Source organism: Podarcis bocagei, assembly GCF_964188305.1.
Source record: "Podarcis bocagei genome assembly, chromosome: 2".
Classification (NCBI taxonomy): domain Eukaryota; kingdom Metazoa; phylum Chordata; class Lepidosauria; order Squamata; family Lacertidae; genus Podarcis; species Podarcis bocagei.
Genome location: NC_138126.1, coordinates 13,602,520 through 13,619,211, shown reverse-complemented (window position 1 = coordinate 13,619,211; position 16,692 = coordinate 13,602,520). Strand labels below are relative to the sequence as shown.

The window sequence follows — 16,692 nt, the reverse complement described above, 5'->3', positions numbered from 1 at the left end:
GTAACCACCCTGAGATTGTTTGATGAAAGGCAATGTATAAATTCAATAAAGAAAATAATGCAATCAAGGAAATTAATGAATCAATGAAATACTTAAAGATGCTGAACTATTATTTTTATTTTATTGACTTAAGAAAATTATACAGACAGCAAAACGAAGAAGCGTAAATTAACATTGCCTTCTACCAATAAGAAATAATAATAACAAATCTTAACTTGCCATTCTGTCATTTGTGGTACTTTTTCTGTTTTCCAATATTTTGCCATAAGTATTTTTGCGGCTGCGGTTATATAAAAAAATATATTCCTTTTGTCCTTGGGGCTGTTGTTCGTTAATAAACTAATTCCATTGTTTCTCACGCAGGAAGACTATCGCCTAACCACTGAGCATCACTGCCAGGGAATGGTCAAGGGCAGGTGGTGTATATGACGGTTGAACCCCATCGACCACAATCCAATCCTTTAAAGGACTAGAAGATCAACCAAGAAATTAGCTGTTCCTTCTTTCGTGTTCCTGGCCAGACTTTCAGGGATTGAGAGCAAAGATAGTTTCCTGTCAATCAACCGGCTTCTAGATTGCCCCTTTGGAAGCGATGAAGAAGCAAAAATCTACAGGTCCGGAACTGGAACTCAGACCAGACCCAGCAGGAAAAGCAAGCAGGGTGCTCCTGCCTGGAATTACGATCGAGCAACCAGGATATGGAGCGTCTGAAGACGGCAAAGGGGGACCCGGCAAGGGGAGACAAGAGCGATGGGAAGCCCAGTGGCAGCAGTTCCTGAAGACCCTGCAGCCCCTTCACCCAGAAGGGGGAAGCCCCCCAGAGACGCCCGAATCTGTCCCCTGGGAAGACGCCCAGGCCTTCCTGGCCTCCTTTGAGCAAGTGGCCAAAGCCTGCCGCTGGCCCAGAGGAGAGTGGGCGGCCCGGCTCCTGCCTGCGCTGAGCGGAGAAGCAGACGAGGCCTTCCAGAGCCTGGAAGCCAGAGACAGAGAGGATTATGGGAAGGTGAAGGCGGCCATCTTGCGAGGTGTTGCCCTGAGGATGGAGGTGCAGCGCCAACACTTCCGGCAGTTCTGCTGCCAGCAGGTGGAAGACCCCCGGAGGATCCACCTGCAGCTGCAGGATCTCTGCCACCGGTGGCTGAAGCCGGAGAGACGCAGCAAGGAGCAGATCCTGGAGCTGCTGGTCCTGGAGCAGTTCCTGGCCAGCCTCCCGCCAGAGCTGCAGAGCTGGATCCGAGCAGGAGGACCGGAGTCGTGTTCGCAGGCGGTGGCCCTGGCAGAGGAGTTCCTGATGGCCAGCCAGCAGGTGGGCAAAACAGACAAATGGCAGGTGCGGTTTTCATCCCTGGAGTCCCTCTCAAGCAACAGGCGGTGGCCTGGAATATTGGCGTTATCTGCAGTTGTTCAGTTAGCAATGGGTGGGATTTTTAGCAGGGAGCTGCGGCGAATTTTCTTCAATTAACCACACTAAGGTTGTTGAGCTAATCAATACCGTTTATTGGTTATTAGCACTGAGGGAATTAAGAATTCCAAAGCATCAGGTTAACTTTTAGAAGTTACCCAGTTATGTATCTCAGCAAAAGGCATGCATCTCTAGGTCATATGCAGCCGTAAAAATGGAAGCTTTTGGTTTCCCAGGCAACACTTTTTACCAGACACAGGAAAGTGACCTTTCTGGCTTCAGTGGGGTCATACAGGCCTCGTCAACAAATTCCTTCTCTCTTTTCTGCATTTCATTTCACTTTTAATTTGTATACCGTCTTTCTATTTTACAATACCCACGGCGGTTTACAAGCTGGAGAAACAAAGAATGTAGCCCTTATAAGCATCTACTCCAATACAAAAATGTGATAATAAAACATAACTTTAAAATAAGCAACTTATATCAAATAAAGTAATATTCAACAGTCCGTTAGAACAGTAAAGAAAAATATTAAATATCAGCATATAAAAATTAAACAGAAATCCACTCTTAACAGTGGCTGGGGAAACCCAGCCAGATGGGCGGGGTATAAATAATAAATTATTATTATATTATTATTAACAAGTATAATAAATATTTTCTAAACTATCATCAATAAAAACTACTTTGGCAAGTCACAGTGCATAAAAGAATACAATACAAATTGAAAAGCAGAGACTGGAGGGTGGGGCAAGGCAGGTGGAAGAAGGCCTCATAATTCAAAAGGCCTCTTGGCTTATTTTTACAAAATCCCTCCAACCCCAATAGCTTTTTGATGCATTATTTTTCTGCACTTACATCTTAAATGTATACATTTGGATGTTTCCCCACAACATAGCCAAAGCTGAGAACACTCTTAGCTTAATACAATCCGCTGAAAATCATTAGGGCATCTCTGAAAGCTTTTTGTAAGATGTTTGTATTGTTCTTCAGTGGGCAAGAAGTTTCATACATGCAGCCATATGAAATGTTCACAACTTCTCCATTATAAAATATTCCTATTAAACACCAAAAAGCATTGTGTTTAGATAGTCAGTTGACATTTTTGTTTTTGTTGACATTTTATGACTGGTATTATTGCTACTGGCACAAGGGATGGTTGAAATGAATGTCAAACTAAATGAAAAGGTGGATTAATTTCTTACAAAGTGTAAGAAGTTTTGTCAGTAGAATAGAATAACTTTCATTCTGCTATTCCTTAGACCGCAACAGCACAGAATTGTAGTATCATAGAATTGTAGAGTTGGAAGGGACCCTGAGGACTCGGTCCAGTATACCTGAAGGAGCGTCTCCACCCCCAATCATTCTGCCTGGACACTGAGGTCCAGTGCCGAGGGCCTTCTGGCGGTTCCCTCGCTGCGAGAAGCCAAGTTACAGGGAACCAGGCAGAGGGCCTTCTCGGTAGTGGCCCCCGCCCTGTGGAACACCCTCCCACCATATGTCACTCAGGTGAAATTATAAAACACCAATTACTGCTAAGAAATCCAAATTTCAAGTAGAATTCTGGTCTAACCTTGAATTGGCAGCCAGCAGGACAAATTTTGCTCTTGGATCCTAAAGGCTTCTGGTTGGCCAGTGTGGGAACAGAATGCTGGACTAGACGGGGCTTTGGTCAGATCCAGCAGGACTTTTGATAGGTAAGCTTTATTTGGTCCGAATAGCTCCTTGAATTAATACTCGAAGGGGAAGGAGGTTTAGGAGCACAAAGCCCTTATCATTCCTGTGCCTCTGTTCTGAGAGGGGTTTTCTGTGCCTGTTTCAGGGGCCACTGGGTTCTCTGGATGCAGTTGAGGAGCCCTCAGATGCCGCCGAGGGGCAGGTCTGCTACGAAGGGAAGCAGGAAAGCGACGGGGAGATCAGGTTGCTGGGTAAGAAGTCACCGAATTAGTGTTTCATGTCATTCTAGTTTCAGGGATTATGAGAGGGATGAAATTTGGGCTGCCTTAGTCTTGTAGAAGGAAGGGAATATGGTGTGTTCATCTTTTGTTTTGGGGAATCACAATGGCTGCCCAGGTCTTCTAAGTCAAGATTTTATTTCATAAAGTAAAGGTAAAGGGACCCCTGACCATTAGGTCCAGTCGTGACCAACTCTGGGGTTGCAGCGCTCATCTCGCTCTATAGGCCGAGGAGCCGGTGTTTGTCTGCAGGCAGCTTCACGTGGCCAGCATGAGTAATCTGCTTCTGGCGAACCAGAGTAGCGCACGGAAACGCCGTTTAGCTTCCCGCCGGAGCAGTACCTATTTATCTACTTGCACTTTGATGTGCTTTCGAACTGCTAGGTGGGCAGGAGCAGGGACCGAGCAAGGGGAGCTCACCCCATCACGGGGATTCGAACCGCCGACCTTCTGATCGGCAAGTCCTAGGCTCTGTGGTTTAACCCACAGCACCACCCGCGTCCCATTTTATTTCATAGAAATGAATAAATCCCACCCACATGTGAGGGGTTTAGAAACCTGATTCTTTCTTCTCCCCCCCCCCCTTTTCAATTTCTTGCTGAATACTTGCAATCAGAAATTTTTAACGTTTGATGTTTTATTATGTTTTTTATGTGTTGGAAGCCACCCAGAGTGGCTCGGGCAACCCAGCCAGATGGGCCAGGTATAAACAGTGAAGTTATTATTATTATTATTATCATTATTATTATTATCATTGTCAAAATCATCATCATCATCCCAGTCTGTGCCTGTGTTGGATTTGAAATCCACTTTTATATATGTAAGGGTTTTTAATTGTTTTTGGATATGCAATTGTTCATAGGCAGCAATCGTTTTAACTTTATAAATACGTGTGCATGAGAGAGCGATAGCCCAAGCACAATATATCTATATCTATTTTTGTGCAGTATTGTGAAGTCTGGCTTATTATTATTATTATTAATCTCTTAACAGCAGAAGTCTTGCTGCAGGAGAAAGCTGAGCAAAAGCAAGACGCTGTCTGTGCAATTTTTTAGCAGCTGTACCAAAAGGGGAATTGGTGACATGGGTCTCTTTCCCCGTCACTGCATGAAAACCTGCCCCTTCTCTCCTTTATGCAACTCTTAACAGAAGAGGAAACTTACTCTGCTGTACCCAGACACCCTAAAGGTGATGGGATTAACTTACTCCCCATTTCTAAATTTTCCCTCGCCCTTTGCAGGCAGCGGAATCAAGTGCTCAGGTCACTCTAGTTCCTTGTCTCCTGCGGAAGGACAGAGGATGGCCGACTCAGGTCTGAATGAGGTACGAGAAGTCTGGGTGGGTCAACTTTTCTGTGTGGTGTGTTAAGACTATAGAGGAGCCAGGCTAACAGTGGATGCTGCAATGATTCCTCTTTCCTGGTTTTCTGATACCTGTCCTGGTAAACTGTTGGGTTTTTGGGGTTTTTTTTTGGGGGGGGGCTCATTTAGAGGGAAGGAGCCTTTATTTAACAGACTTTGGGTACTGACAAATCATAAAAAACCTGTAAGCAGTTCACATGAAATGTAAAATGTACGTTAAAGTCTTTGATGAAGGTCAGAAGTTAAAAACAAGTTGGCCAAAAAGCGAAATCATTTTTCTAGTGCACATGTGCACTGGAGTTACCTGAGTTCCTAGTCCTCATTGTTTATACAGTCGTACCTTGGTTTTCAAATTTAATACATTCTGGAAGTCCGTTTGACTCCCGGAACAGTTCGGAAACCAAGGTGTGGCTCCTGCAGCCAATCGGAAGCCGCACGAGGCATTCGGGTTTTGATCGTTTGGGAGCCGAAACTTTCGAGTTCAAAGGCATTTGGCTTCTGAGGTTGCACTGTAGTAGATTGACCTGTGAGGCTGGAACCCTGCGCACATTTACCTGCATATTGGGCAGTGGGGCTTGAATAGCACTGTAAAGAGAGCAAGAAAAGTGGTTCCCCCCCTCCCTTATGCTTTACAAGTGGATCAAAGATGGTGGAATCCAACAAAATAAATGCGTGCAGGGATCAACTTTCACGAGCGCAACAAGATGTCCTCCCCCTGCCATGCCTCCTCCAGGCCTCTGGAGCCGATTTGGAGGAGAAGTTTTGTTGTGCTCATGGAAGTTATTCCATGTGCAATGAATGGCTCTAAATGCTATTTATTGTGCAACGAGACCTGACTGGGAAATCAGTGGTGGTTCCTTTCACTTTCTTCCAGGGGCTGGTGAGCTTCAAGGAGGCAGGTGTCTCCTTGCACCTAGTGGAGCCGACTCTGATCCAGCCAGGCCAACAGACGATGTTCTGGCAAGTCTTGCAGGAGGAAGATGGGAGCACCGAATCCTTGGGTAAGGCTTTGTCATTCTCAGGCCCCAGGAGCTGCTATAGATGACGGCATAACCGATTGCCCTCTTTGGAATCTATAGAAGGAGGGCGGAATAACTAGATTGAGTATTTGACTGCTTTGAATAAATACTGCATATACAACTGACAGATGGAGTTCCATTTCTTTCCATTTTCTCTCTCTTAACTATTATCTCCCTTGGTAGTTTATTATTAAGGTAAAGGGACCCCTGACCATTAGGTCCAGTTGTGACCAACTCTGGGGTTGCAGCGCTCATCTCACTTTATTGGCCGAGGGAGCCGGCGTACAGCTTCCGGGTCACGTGGCCAGCATGACTAAGCCGCTTCTGGCGAACCAGAGCAGTGCATGGGAACGCCGTTTACCTTCCCGCTGGAGCGGTACCTATTTATCTACTTGCACTTTGACGTGCATTTGAACTGCTAGGTTGGCAGGAGTAGGGACCAAGCAATGGGAGCTCACCCCGTTGCGGGGATTCGAACCGCCGACCTTCTGATCGGTTGTTGCCGACCTTCTAAAAGTTGTTGTGAGTTTTTTATATATACAGTGGTACCTTGGTTCCCGAACTTAATCTGTTCCAGGAGTCGGTTTGACTCCTGAAACTGTTCGAAAACCAAGGCACGGCTTCTGATTGGCTGCGGGAGCTTTGAAAAGCATGGTTATTGGGTTTTGAACTGAGCTAGACATCATTCTCTCTCTGTTCCTCTTTTCCACTCAAGAGGGATTTTTGGCGCCCAAACCTGATTTCCCCTCCCACCCCAAAAAGGAGGATGAGATGTTCCACCAGTTCTCGGCGCAATGTGAACGACCCTCGGACCAAGCTATGGGTAAGGGGTGGGCAGTGTTTGCACTTGGAGAAGGACACTGGGGTTGCCATGCAGAGCTGAAGGCCACTCTTTTTTCTTTCTTTTTTCCCTCTCCCCAATGGTCATTGTACACAGGTTCATCAGCATTCCTGATGACTAGTGGATGAACCAAAAAAATTATGCAGAACAGGACTGACTCCTCGTGCATTCTCTATTTTCCTGAAAGTGCAGAAAACTTCTGGAAATGTCAATGAGCTCCTTTCCACTTAAGATTTAAATCAAGTTTAACTACGATGCATTGTGTCCAAAGAAGCCTACAAGGTCTTGCACTTTTGCAACAGAACCTCCCTTTTCTCTGTCCTCTTGCCCATGCCCACCCTCCCCCCCAAAAATGCCCCACAGGGTAAAGGGAACGCCTAGAAAATATTTAGTGGGCCCTTAGGCACTGTCTCTGTGGTATTTTTGGTACCTTTTTCTTCCCACAAACCTTTTAAGCTGAGATAATTTCCCAGTCTTATTTCTGTGTTGGAATTGTTTTAAATATGTTTTCGGGTGCTTTCAGTGCTTTATCATTTGTGGGTTTGGGAAACAGGGCAGGATCATTGCACACCAAATCACCTGGTGCTATGTGCTCTCACGTCTCAGATTTTGTTCCGAATTTTTGGCACTTAATACCACTTTTATACCTTATTTTGAAAGAGACAAAAAATAGCTTTATTTTGATACCAAAATAAGCCCAATATGTTGAAAAATAAGTGGAACAGGTTTTTTCTAAACTGACACAGAAATTGCATTAACCTAAATTGCACAAAAATTGAATTTTTTAAAAAAATCTCTTGAGTCCAACTTTGGACCAAAAAATCTGAAAAAAATAATTTGAGGGTGTCTCATAGGTATGTACACACACAAAAATTGAACAAAATCTGAGACGTGAGCGCACGGTCGAGTATTAAAACCAGGTGATTTGGTGTGGAATGACCCGGCAGGATATAAATTTCTGAGGGTGGTGATATGAGGCAGAAGCAATGAGGGGGCAGGAATCTGGAAAAAAAAGTCCCAAATGTTCTCTTTTTGTCTCTGTAGGTGATGGGAAGCGAAGTGAGCTCAAGGTGGAGGATTCGCAGTATGGAGGAAATGAGCCCGAGCCACAACCAGATATGGGCCAAGGGAATGGACCAATGGCAGCTGAGCTGTGTGAGAAAAGATGTGAGTCTGACAGGGAGCAGGGGAAGAAGGCTCTAGAAACTGAGACTGAATCCAACAAGTTCTCAGAAGGTCTTGTAGGTAGAGGAAATTGCTCTGTAGATACAAGGGAGGAGACGCTCTCGTTCTCAATGTATGGTAGACTGAACCACTCTAAATCAAAGCATGTTGCGAAATGTGCTGGAGAGGACCGTTCTGAACGTCCCGCGACGGTGGATCGCTCCCTGCAGAATCCAGACCGTCAGCGAAGGCATGCGGGGGGCAAATTATACCATTGCTCGGAGAGCAGGCAACGCTCTCATCCGAGAAAGGACCTTCTTGGACAACAGAGCAGCCGAGCGAGGGGGAAATCCCTCAGCTGCCCCGAGTGCGGGAGGAAGTTCTCTCGGGGGTCGCATCTGAAGCACCACCTGCGAACTCATACCGGAGAGAAGCCTCACAAATGCCCCGAGTGCGGGATCTGCTTTCCTCAGGGGATAAACCTGACGAGACATCGGAAAGTCCACACCGGAGAAAGACCGCACAGGTGCCCCCGTTGCAAAAGTAGCTTTGCTCGGAAGGATCAACTGCTCCGGCATCAGAGGACTCTCAAATGTCAGAGCGCTTGACAGTGCGCCCTGAGTGCGGGGAGGCCTGTGAGTCCCAAGGGGCACTGAGCGGCCAGCAGAGAACCCGTGAAGGGCACCAGCGGAGCTAATTCTAGCCGGAGTTATGAGTGAACGTGTTTCTAGTGGGCCTGCAGAAACTGCAAAGGAAGAGCTGTCTGGATCAGGCCAGTGGCCCATCCAGTCCAGTATCCTGTTATCAGTGGCCAATCAGATGCTCTAGTGGGAAACCTGAAGGCAGGATTGGAGAACAAGAGTCCTCTCCCCTTCCATGGTTTCCAGCAACTGTGGAGGCAAAGCACAGCCATTGTGGCAGGCAGCCGTTCAAAGCTTAATCCACTATGAATTTGTCTGAACATAGTTTAAAGCCATCCAGGTTGGTGGCCATCACTGCCTCTTGTGGGAGGGAGTTCCGTAGTTTAACTGCATGAAGAACGACTTCCTTAAATCCGTCCCGAATCTCCCAGCATTCAGCTACCTTGGGTGTCTACAAGGTCTGGTGTTCTGAGAGAACGAAGGAAAATTTTCCTGCGATCCCTTTCTCCATGCCGTTTTATAGACTTCTTACTCGCCTTTTAAGTTTCTCTGAACAGGTTTTAAGCAACCATTCCCTCTCTGGTCTTCGCACCAGGTCACGTTGCCAAAATACAGTGGTACCTCAGGTTAAGAACTTAATTCATTCTGGAGGTCCGTTCTTAACCTGAAACTGTTCTTAACCTGAGGTACCACTTTAGCTAATGGGGCCTCCCGCTTCTGCTGCGCTGTCAGAGCACAATTTCTGTTCTCATCCTGAAGCAAAGTTCTTAACCTGAGGTAATATTTCTGGGTTAGCAGAGTCTGTAACCTGAAGCGCCTGTAACCTGAGGTACCACTGTGTCGATGGTGCTGTCGTAGAATCATAGAACTTGAAGGGACCACAAGAGTCACCTAGTCCAACCCTCTGCCAATGTCTGCACAGTTAAAGCACCAAAGAGCCAAAGGAATTAGTTTATGTACGCAGCTCCTGCTGTGAAAGTTTTATGTGGCCAAAAATGGCATGAGAAGGCAGTACCCATGAAAGGGGGGTGGCAGTTGAATTTGATGGAATGTGCAGAATTAGCAAGTTGAACTGGTAAAATCAGAGAACAAAGTGGAACAGTTTTCAAGGAGGAATGGAAAACGTTTGCAGATTATTATTTTTTAAATGTTGTAAATATGCCAGCACGCTAGCAGGTGTGAAGTAAGTTCAGCAGTAAAAGTTATTTTGAGAAAAAGCTGAGAAAAGAAGATATAGATTAGTTGCAATGTGCAGCATCAAAAGATAATAATGAGAAAGACATGGAGGGGTCAGAGGGAAGTCGACTTTTAAAGTGAACGTATACTGGAAAATGTTTGATTAATTGTATTTTATTTGTGAAAATTTATAAATATATATATAAATATATATATTTTAAAAATTAAATGTGTGGTGTGTACACTGGGGCAGTCCTCATTGAGCTGTTCCCCTTTCCTCTTTTATGTTTCTTCTAAAGGTTTGTCTCATGCTTCTTCAGATTTCAGGGCTCCCCTAAGGCTGCTGACAGGGATAGCTCAGTTGGTAGAGCGTGAGACCCTTAATCTCGGTCCAGTACCGTAATTTTCGCTCCAAAACACGCACTTTTTTGCTCCTAGAAAGTAAGGGAAAATGCCTGTGCGTGTTACGGAGCGAATGCACTCGACTGGAGCCATGGCTGCCAGTCAAGCAAAGCAGGAGCCGCTTGCAGGGCTTTGCACGGCTCTAGCTTTGCTTGCTTTACAGCCAGGAGGAGGGGGAGGAGCTGAGGAGGAGGGAGGGAAGGAGAGCCATGGCAGCAAAGCGGCCAGCAGCCGCTTACACGCGAGGAGGGACAGACGGGAGCCATAGCGAGCCGGAAAAAGCGCCGCGTAGCCAGCAACAGCTACTGCAGCCTCAGCTAGCAAAGGTCCGTGAGCTCTCTATACGGAGCAATGAGGCTGCAGAGGGACGGCAGGGCACAGGAGGGCTCTGAGCCATGAGCGCAGTGAAAACCAGTAAAAAAGTTTTTAAAAAGGCTGCTGGGGACAGGAGGGCACGGGATGAGGGAAAGGGGGAAATTATGATTCTCCAACGTCTCAACTGATCCGCTGAGCAGGACTTGGGCCATTAGCTGTGTAAAGCAGCAAAGAGGGAGAGAAGGAGCAAAGCGGGAGAGGAAAGGAGCTGCTTACACTGCTGTAAGTGGCTGCTGTCCGGTTGGCTCCTTTAAAGCAACAGTACTCTTTCCCTCCCCCCTCCCCTCGCCGAAAAGCTCCTTCTCCACCCACCCCACGCGAGCTCCTTCTCCCCTTAAACCCCTCTTCTGCATCATTAGCAGCATCCTTCTCCACACACCCCACGCGTGTTCCTTCTCTCCATAGACCCCTCGCCTGCATTATTAGCAGCATCCTTCTCCACACACCCCACGCGTGTTCCTTCTCCCCTTAAACCCCTCTTCTGCATTATTAGCAGCATCCTTCTCCACACACCCCACGCGTGTTCCTTCTTCCCTTAAACCCCTCTTCTGCATTAGCAGCATCCTTCTCCACACACCCCACGCGTGTTCCTTCTTCCCTTAAATCCCTCGCCTGCATTATTAGCAGCATCCTTCTCCACACACCCCATGCGTGCTCCTTGTCCCTTGAATGCTTTTCCTTCCCTCCCCACTTAAAACATGGTTACAAAACATGGATCCAGATGGATCCTCAGGATTTTTGCACTGGGTCACCCCAAGTTCACCATCAGATCGCATAGCATATCCATGGCTACAGCCTGCACCAAAAAACACACACGTACCCACTGTTTCATGGGGCTGCAATGACGCAAAAACATGGTTACAAAGCATGGATCCAGATGGATCCTCAGGATTTTTGCATTGGGCTACCCCAAACTCACCGTCAGATCACATCTGTGGCCACAGCATGAACCACAAAAATCATACATCCACTGTTTCATTTAGAATATTTTTTTCTTGTTTTCCTCCTCTAAAAACTACGTGCGTGTTATGGTCAGGTGCGTGTTATAGAGCGAAAAATACGGTATATCTGAAGCAGCATCTCCACCCCCATCGTTCTGCCTGGACACTGAGGTCCAGTGCCAAGGGCCTTCTGGCGGTTCCCTAACTGTGAGAAGCCAAGTTACAGGGAACCAGACAGAGGGCCTTCTCGGTAGTGGCACCCGCCCTGTGAAACGCCCTCCCACCAGATGTCAAAGAGAAAAACAACTACCAGACTTTTAGAAGACATCTGAAGGCAGCCCTGTTTAGGGAAGCTTTTGCCCAGAGTGGCTGGGGAAACCCAGCCAGATGGGCAGGGTATAAATAATAAATTTATTATTATGATTATTATCTCAGGGTTGTGGGTTCGAGCGCTACGTTGCGCTATGTTCTGCCACCACTGCCTGAGGCTGCATTCCTCCTGATGCCTGCTGCTGCTGCTGCAAATCGCAAGTTGGGAGAGTCCTGTGCTGTTGTGCTCAGATCCTGCTTGTGGACTTCTCAGTGGGGCATCTGGTGGCCACTGTGAGAACAGGGCGCTGGACTGGATAGGCCGCTGGCCGGATCTAGCAGGTTATTCTTACATTCTAGATACAAGGGGTTGCGGGAGAAGAGATGTTTAACGGAGCCTGTTATGCCGTACAATGGAAGGAAGACCAGCAAAATTCCTCTCTCTTGTCTCTTCAGGTGACAGCAAGAGAAACTGGATCAAGATGGGGTGTTCTCACTATGGAGGAAATGAACTGGAGGAATCACCTAGGTCTCTTCCACAGATAGACCCAAGAAATGTGTCAGTGGCAGCCAAGATCCACGAGGAAAGATCTGAGTTCAACAGTGGACTGGAGAAGAAGCCACTGACAGCTCAGAATGAATCCGGTAGCCTCTCAGAAGGTCCTGAGGAGTCTTGGAGTGAAAAACACACAGTGTGCACCAGGGAAGAAAGGCCTTTGCTCTCCAAGTGTGATAAAAGCTCCCGGCACAAACCAGGACTTGTTATGAAACAAGCTGGGGAAGATTCATCTGACTGTCTTGTGCCGGTGGGAATCGTCCGGCAGCATCTAGGCGATCAGAGAAGGCAACGTACCAGCGAAATATTTTACAAGTGTCCCAGATGCGGGGAAATCTTCCATGAGAGAACGAAGTTCCTTAAACATCAGCAGTGCCACACAGCGAGGAAACCTTGCGTTTGTCAGGAGTGTGGGAGAAAATTCTTTTGGCGATCGGATTTGACAAGGCACCGAAAGACTCATACAGGAGAGAAACCTCACAGTTGCCTCCTGTGTGGGAAAAGCTTTGTACGGAAGGAACATCTGAGGAGACATTTGAGAATCCACACGGGAGGGAATCATCACAAATGACTTCAGTGTGGGAGAATAGTTTCCCGGAAATCCGAGCTGATCAGACATTGGAGAACTCACAAACAGAGAAGCGTAGCAGGTCCCAAGAGGGGGAGAACTTTGGGTCCAGGCGCTCAGAGCTCCTCCATCAAAGAATCCATAGACTCTCTTTCACGGGAGGTTTTTAAGCAGAGGTTGGATTGATGCTTTAGTTGAGGTTCCCGCATTGCCCCTAGAGGACCCTCAGAGACCCTTCCAACTTTATGATTCTATCATTTTGTGACATGAACAAGAATTGATGATCTGAGAGAGCATAGGCAGACCTTTTGTGAGAAACAGAAAAAAATAAATAAACCTTTGGCCTTATCATAGGTTTTCTCCAAGGGGTCAGAGGGAATTCGAGATACGGGACTGAGTTGTACAGAGTGAGGCCATTGGTTGTCTGGTCCACTACTGTGTACCAGACTGCCAGCAGTTAACCCCAAGTTTCGGTTGGAGAGCTAAAGGAGATCCCAGACTCTGTGACTTGTGGGCTGCCAAGAATCTGCTACTAGCTTCATTCAGGTGGTCTGCAGCATGTCTGCAGTCAGTGTTCATATTTTCGGCTGTATTTTTATTCAGACTTTTATTTCTTATGTTGTATCTTGCAATGTTCCCGTTTTAATTCTGTGGAATGTGAATTAACTTGTGCGATGAAATAAAATGTGTAAGTAATAAAAGGAGCAATAGAAGCACAACTAAAAACCTTACACTGCAGGCATGTCCAAAGTCTGTTTCAGGCGCCGCCGGTTGATTTAATCCGGCCCCCGTGGCAGTATATGTGCTGGGGTAAAATTGTAAAAAAGCTCAACAACTTCAATCCTAAAAAAAGTTCAGCAACTTTGGTTGGCCCTCACACATGTTCACTTCCTCAAATCTGGCTCTCTTTGAAAAAAGTTTGGGCACCCCTGCCCTACAGCATCTAACACCACACATTCCAATTGCTATGAGAGGCAGAAACAACATTGAGCAAGGTCCATTTTCAAGTCCATGAGCAACAGATGTTTGGGAACGACTATGTTAGAACCTCCATGTAGGGCAGTGACAGGGCTGAAATCCCCTGATCAGGAGCTGTGTCTGTTTCAGGGTATATCTGAGGTGGGTCCATTTATTGCTGACCCCTAGCATATTCTGCAAGAGTCCTATTCCACACAAAATTCCCCTGTCAAGTGTCAGCTTGGGAGAGGGAAATAGGCCGGGATCCTGAACATACAGGAATGCAGCTGTTGCTGTGACACCTCAGGAACACATTTTTGGGAGGTTACTGGAATCTTTTGGATGCTCATTGACCTACCTCAGAAAATGAGTTCTGCTCAGAGTACACCTATTGGAATTAATGGGCACATTCATTATTTTCAGTGGGTCTGCTATGAGTATGGCTAATGTTGGATGCAACCCATAATTTGGGTTTGAGTCTCTGTGTTGTCTCCTTTCCGCTTGAACAGAGAAAACATGTAAAATACATAATAGCTTATTTTGCAAAATGAGGGGGAAATAAACCCATTTATTTGCCTTGACTGGCTTAACTAATTTAACTGTTTAGGGAAGTTTTTAATGTTTGATGTATTTATCGTATTTTTAATATTTTATTGGGAGCCGCCCAGAGTGGCTGGGGAAACCCAGCCAGATGGGCAGGGTATAAAACAACAACAACAACAACAACAACAACACAAGTGACAACATCCATCTTTCCCAAGAGCAGAATCTGGGAACGTTGACATTTATTATTTTACGGAGAGGGTGATCTTTGAGACGGGGGTGAGGGGCATGAGCTTAGCAATGATGTGATGAATTAGAACAGGTGTTCCAAAAATGTGGCCAAGCTTCCTTCAAGCGGTTCATGGCATGTCTGCATTAAATGTCCAAATTGATTTTTAATTGTATTTCTATTGCTTTTTTATTTCTTCTGTTGTGCTGCAATTTGAATTCTACGGAACGTAAATTGTCATACTGCGAAACACAAGAAAAGGAGGAGCAATAGAAATACAATTAAAAATCGTACAGCATCTAGCACATTGCAGGGGCAACATTAAGTGGTCTGACAAGTCTGGCCTTTTTTCAAATGGTCCGTGGGGTGAGGGGAGGAGAGTTTTGGGAACCACTGAATTAGAGTATGCAACAGGCAGGGAGAGCAGCGAGAAGGATTCTCTTGACAAGAGGTGACCAGAACGTAGACAAAAACCCTCTCTTCTTCTCTCTTTAGGTGATGGGAAAAGACATTGGATCAAGATGGAGAAATCTCAGCTAGGAGAAACTTTGCTGGCAGAAGCACATAGGACGTTAGCAGAAACGTCCCGATGGGATTTCCCTGGGGCATCTGAAATTTTTGAGGACCGATGGGAATCCAAAGACCATCAGGAGAAGCAGCTGCTGATGGAGAAAAAGAATGAATACACGGAGGTCGTGCAAATTCTCCCACCTGCTGTTAGCACTGTGCAGACACAGGGGGGAAAGCTCTTCTCCAAGCAGGTCAGAAAATCCCGCTACAAATCGGGACTTCTTATGATCCCTAATAGGGAGAACGCCTATAAAAGTCCCACGCTGGAAGAAAATGTCCAGCTGAAATGTTTCTTGGATAACCGTCCAGGAATCTCTGCAGGTGAGAGGCAACATGAGATCTCTGAGGGCAGGAAAAGCGTCCGCCGTGGGGACGGTTTGACCGGGTACCAGAACAGTCGCACGCAAGCGGATCCCTACGAATGTCCCGAGGATCGGAAAAGCTTCGGGAACAGAAAGGCGTTAAAGCGGGACCAAGGGATTCAGACAGAGGGGAGGCGATACCAATGTACGCAGTGCGGGAAGTTCTTCAGACACAGGCAGACGCTGACTAAGCACCAGAAAATTCACACGGGAGAGAAATTGCACGAGTGCCCCGCTTGTGGGAAAGGGTTCACCTCTCGGGAGCCGTTACTGAGACATCAGAGGATCCACACGGGAGAGAAGCCGTACGAATGCCCTCAGTGTGGAAAGTGCTTCAGGCAGAGGGTGCACCTGATGTGCCACCAGAAAACCCACACAGGAGAGAAGCCGTTCAAATGCCCCGAGTGCGGGAGGAACTTCTCTCGGAGGGATAAGCTGATCAGGCACCAGAGAATCCACAGAGGGCAGAGGCCTTATTCGCACCTGGAGGGCGGGAAGAGTTTCGATCAGAGAGCAGCGCTGGTGAAACACCAGGGCCTCCAAGAAGGGTGCTGAGAGACTCTTCCGCTCAGTAGACGGCGACACATTTTCCACAGTCAGGAGGGAAGCAGGGACTCGAGCTCCCATCCCTGAAAGCAGGTTTTAAGCAGGTTGCATTGCCACAGAGAAATAAATACGGTGGTACCTCAGTTTTTGAACGTAATCCGTTCTGGAAGACCGAGTTCCGAAACATGTGAAAACCTAAAACTCAATACGGAAGCTGCGTGGCATGTTTGACTTCTGAGGTGTGTTCAAAAACCGAAGCATTTATTTCCAGGTTTACGGCGTTCAAAAACTGAAATGTTTCTCAACGGAGACATTCAAAAACCGAGGTACCACTGTAAATAAAAGGAGAGGCCAAGCCTCCAGGTGGAAATTTCCTCTGTGGCCTGTGCAGTACAAGAAAGCACATGCATCGCGTGGCGTTTCGTGAGCAGGCCTGTTTCTTCAGAATCCCTGTTTGCAAAGTTCTGAAGGAGTACAATAATAAAAGGAATTCCGACTGGGTGTCTACTGTCTCCTTTAATCTTGGCTGAGTCTTGCTTGCCTCAGTGCTATGAACATTAAGGATTAAAGCTCGTGTGGGAAGCCATGATGGCTTAAAGTGGCGTAAGAAACCAGGCAGAGGGCATCCCATCAGATGTCAAGGAAATAAGCAACTATCTAACCTTTAGAAGACATCTGAAGGCAGCCCTCTTTAGGGAAGTTTTTAATGTTTGATGTTTTATCATGTTTTTAATATTCTGTTGGGAGCCGCCCAGAGTGACTGGGTTTCCCCCAG

At 46.7% G+C, this 16,692-nt stretch overlaps 1 protein-coding gene across 4 annotated transcripts; it reads left to right on the top strand.

Annotated features, from left to right (window-relative positions):
* The first annotated feature begins 363 nt into the window (after nucleotides 1-363).
* LOC308580445 (uncharacterized protein) lies at nucleotides 364-16,415 on the top strand. Of its 4 annotated transcripts, none has more exons than XM_081182098.1 (7): nucleotides 364-1,306; nucleotides 3,225-3,330; nucleotides 4,598-4,680; nucleotides 5,593-5,719; nucleotides 6,453-6,560; nucleotides 7,623-7,823; nucleotides 14,935-16,415. In XM_081182098.1, the coding sequence occupies exons 1-7, from the start codon at nucleotides 593-595 to the stop codon at nucleotides 15,924-15,926; spliced, it is 2,331 nt and encodes a 776-aa protein (XP_081038224.1). In that variant the 5' UTR covers nucleotides 364-592; the 3' UTR covers nucleotides 15,927-16,415. The 4 variants fall into 4 exon arrangements, with proteins under 4 accessions (XP_081038224.1, XP_081038225.1, XP_081038223.1 ...); XM_081182099.1 differs by having other exon boundaries at nucleotides 364-1,330; nucleotides 7,623-7,745; XM_081182097.1 differs by having other exon boundaries at nucleotides 364-1,330.
* The last annotated feature ends 277 nt before the right edge of the window (nucleotides 16,416-16,692 follow it).

Bases quoted from the DNA above. Each gene is read 5' to 3' on its own strand.
- LOC308580445 (XM_081182097.1), top strand. From the start codon at position 593: ATGAAGAAGCAAAAATCTACAGGTCCGGAACTGGAACTCAGACCAGAC. The intron at 1,331-3,224 runs GTGCGGTTTTCA...TGCCTGTTTCAG, and splicing joins GCAAAACAGACAAATGGCAG to GGGCCACTGGGTTCTCTGGA. The intron at 3,331-4,597 runs GTAAGAAGTCAC...CGCCCTTTGCAG, and splicing joins CGGGGAGATCAGGTTGCTGG to GCAGCGGAATCAAGTGCTCA.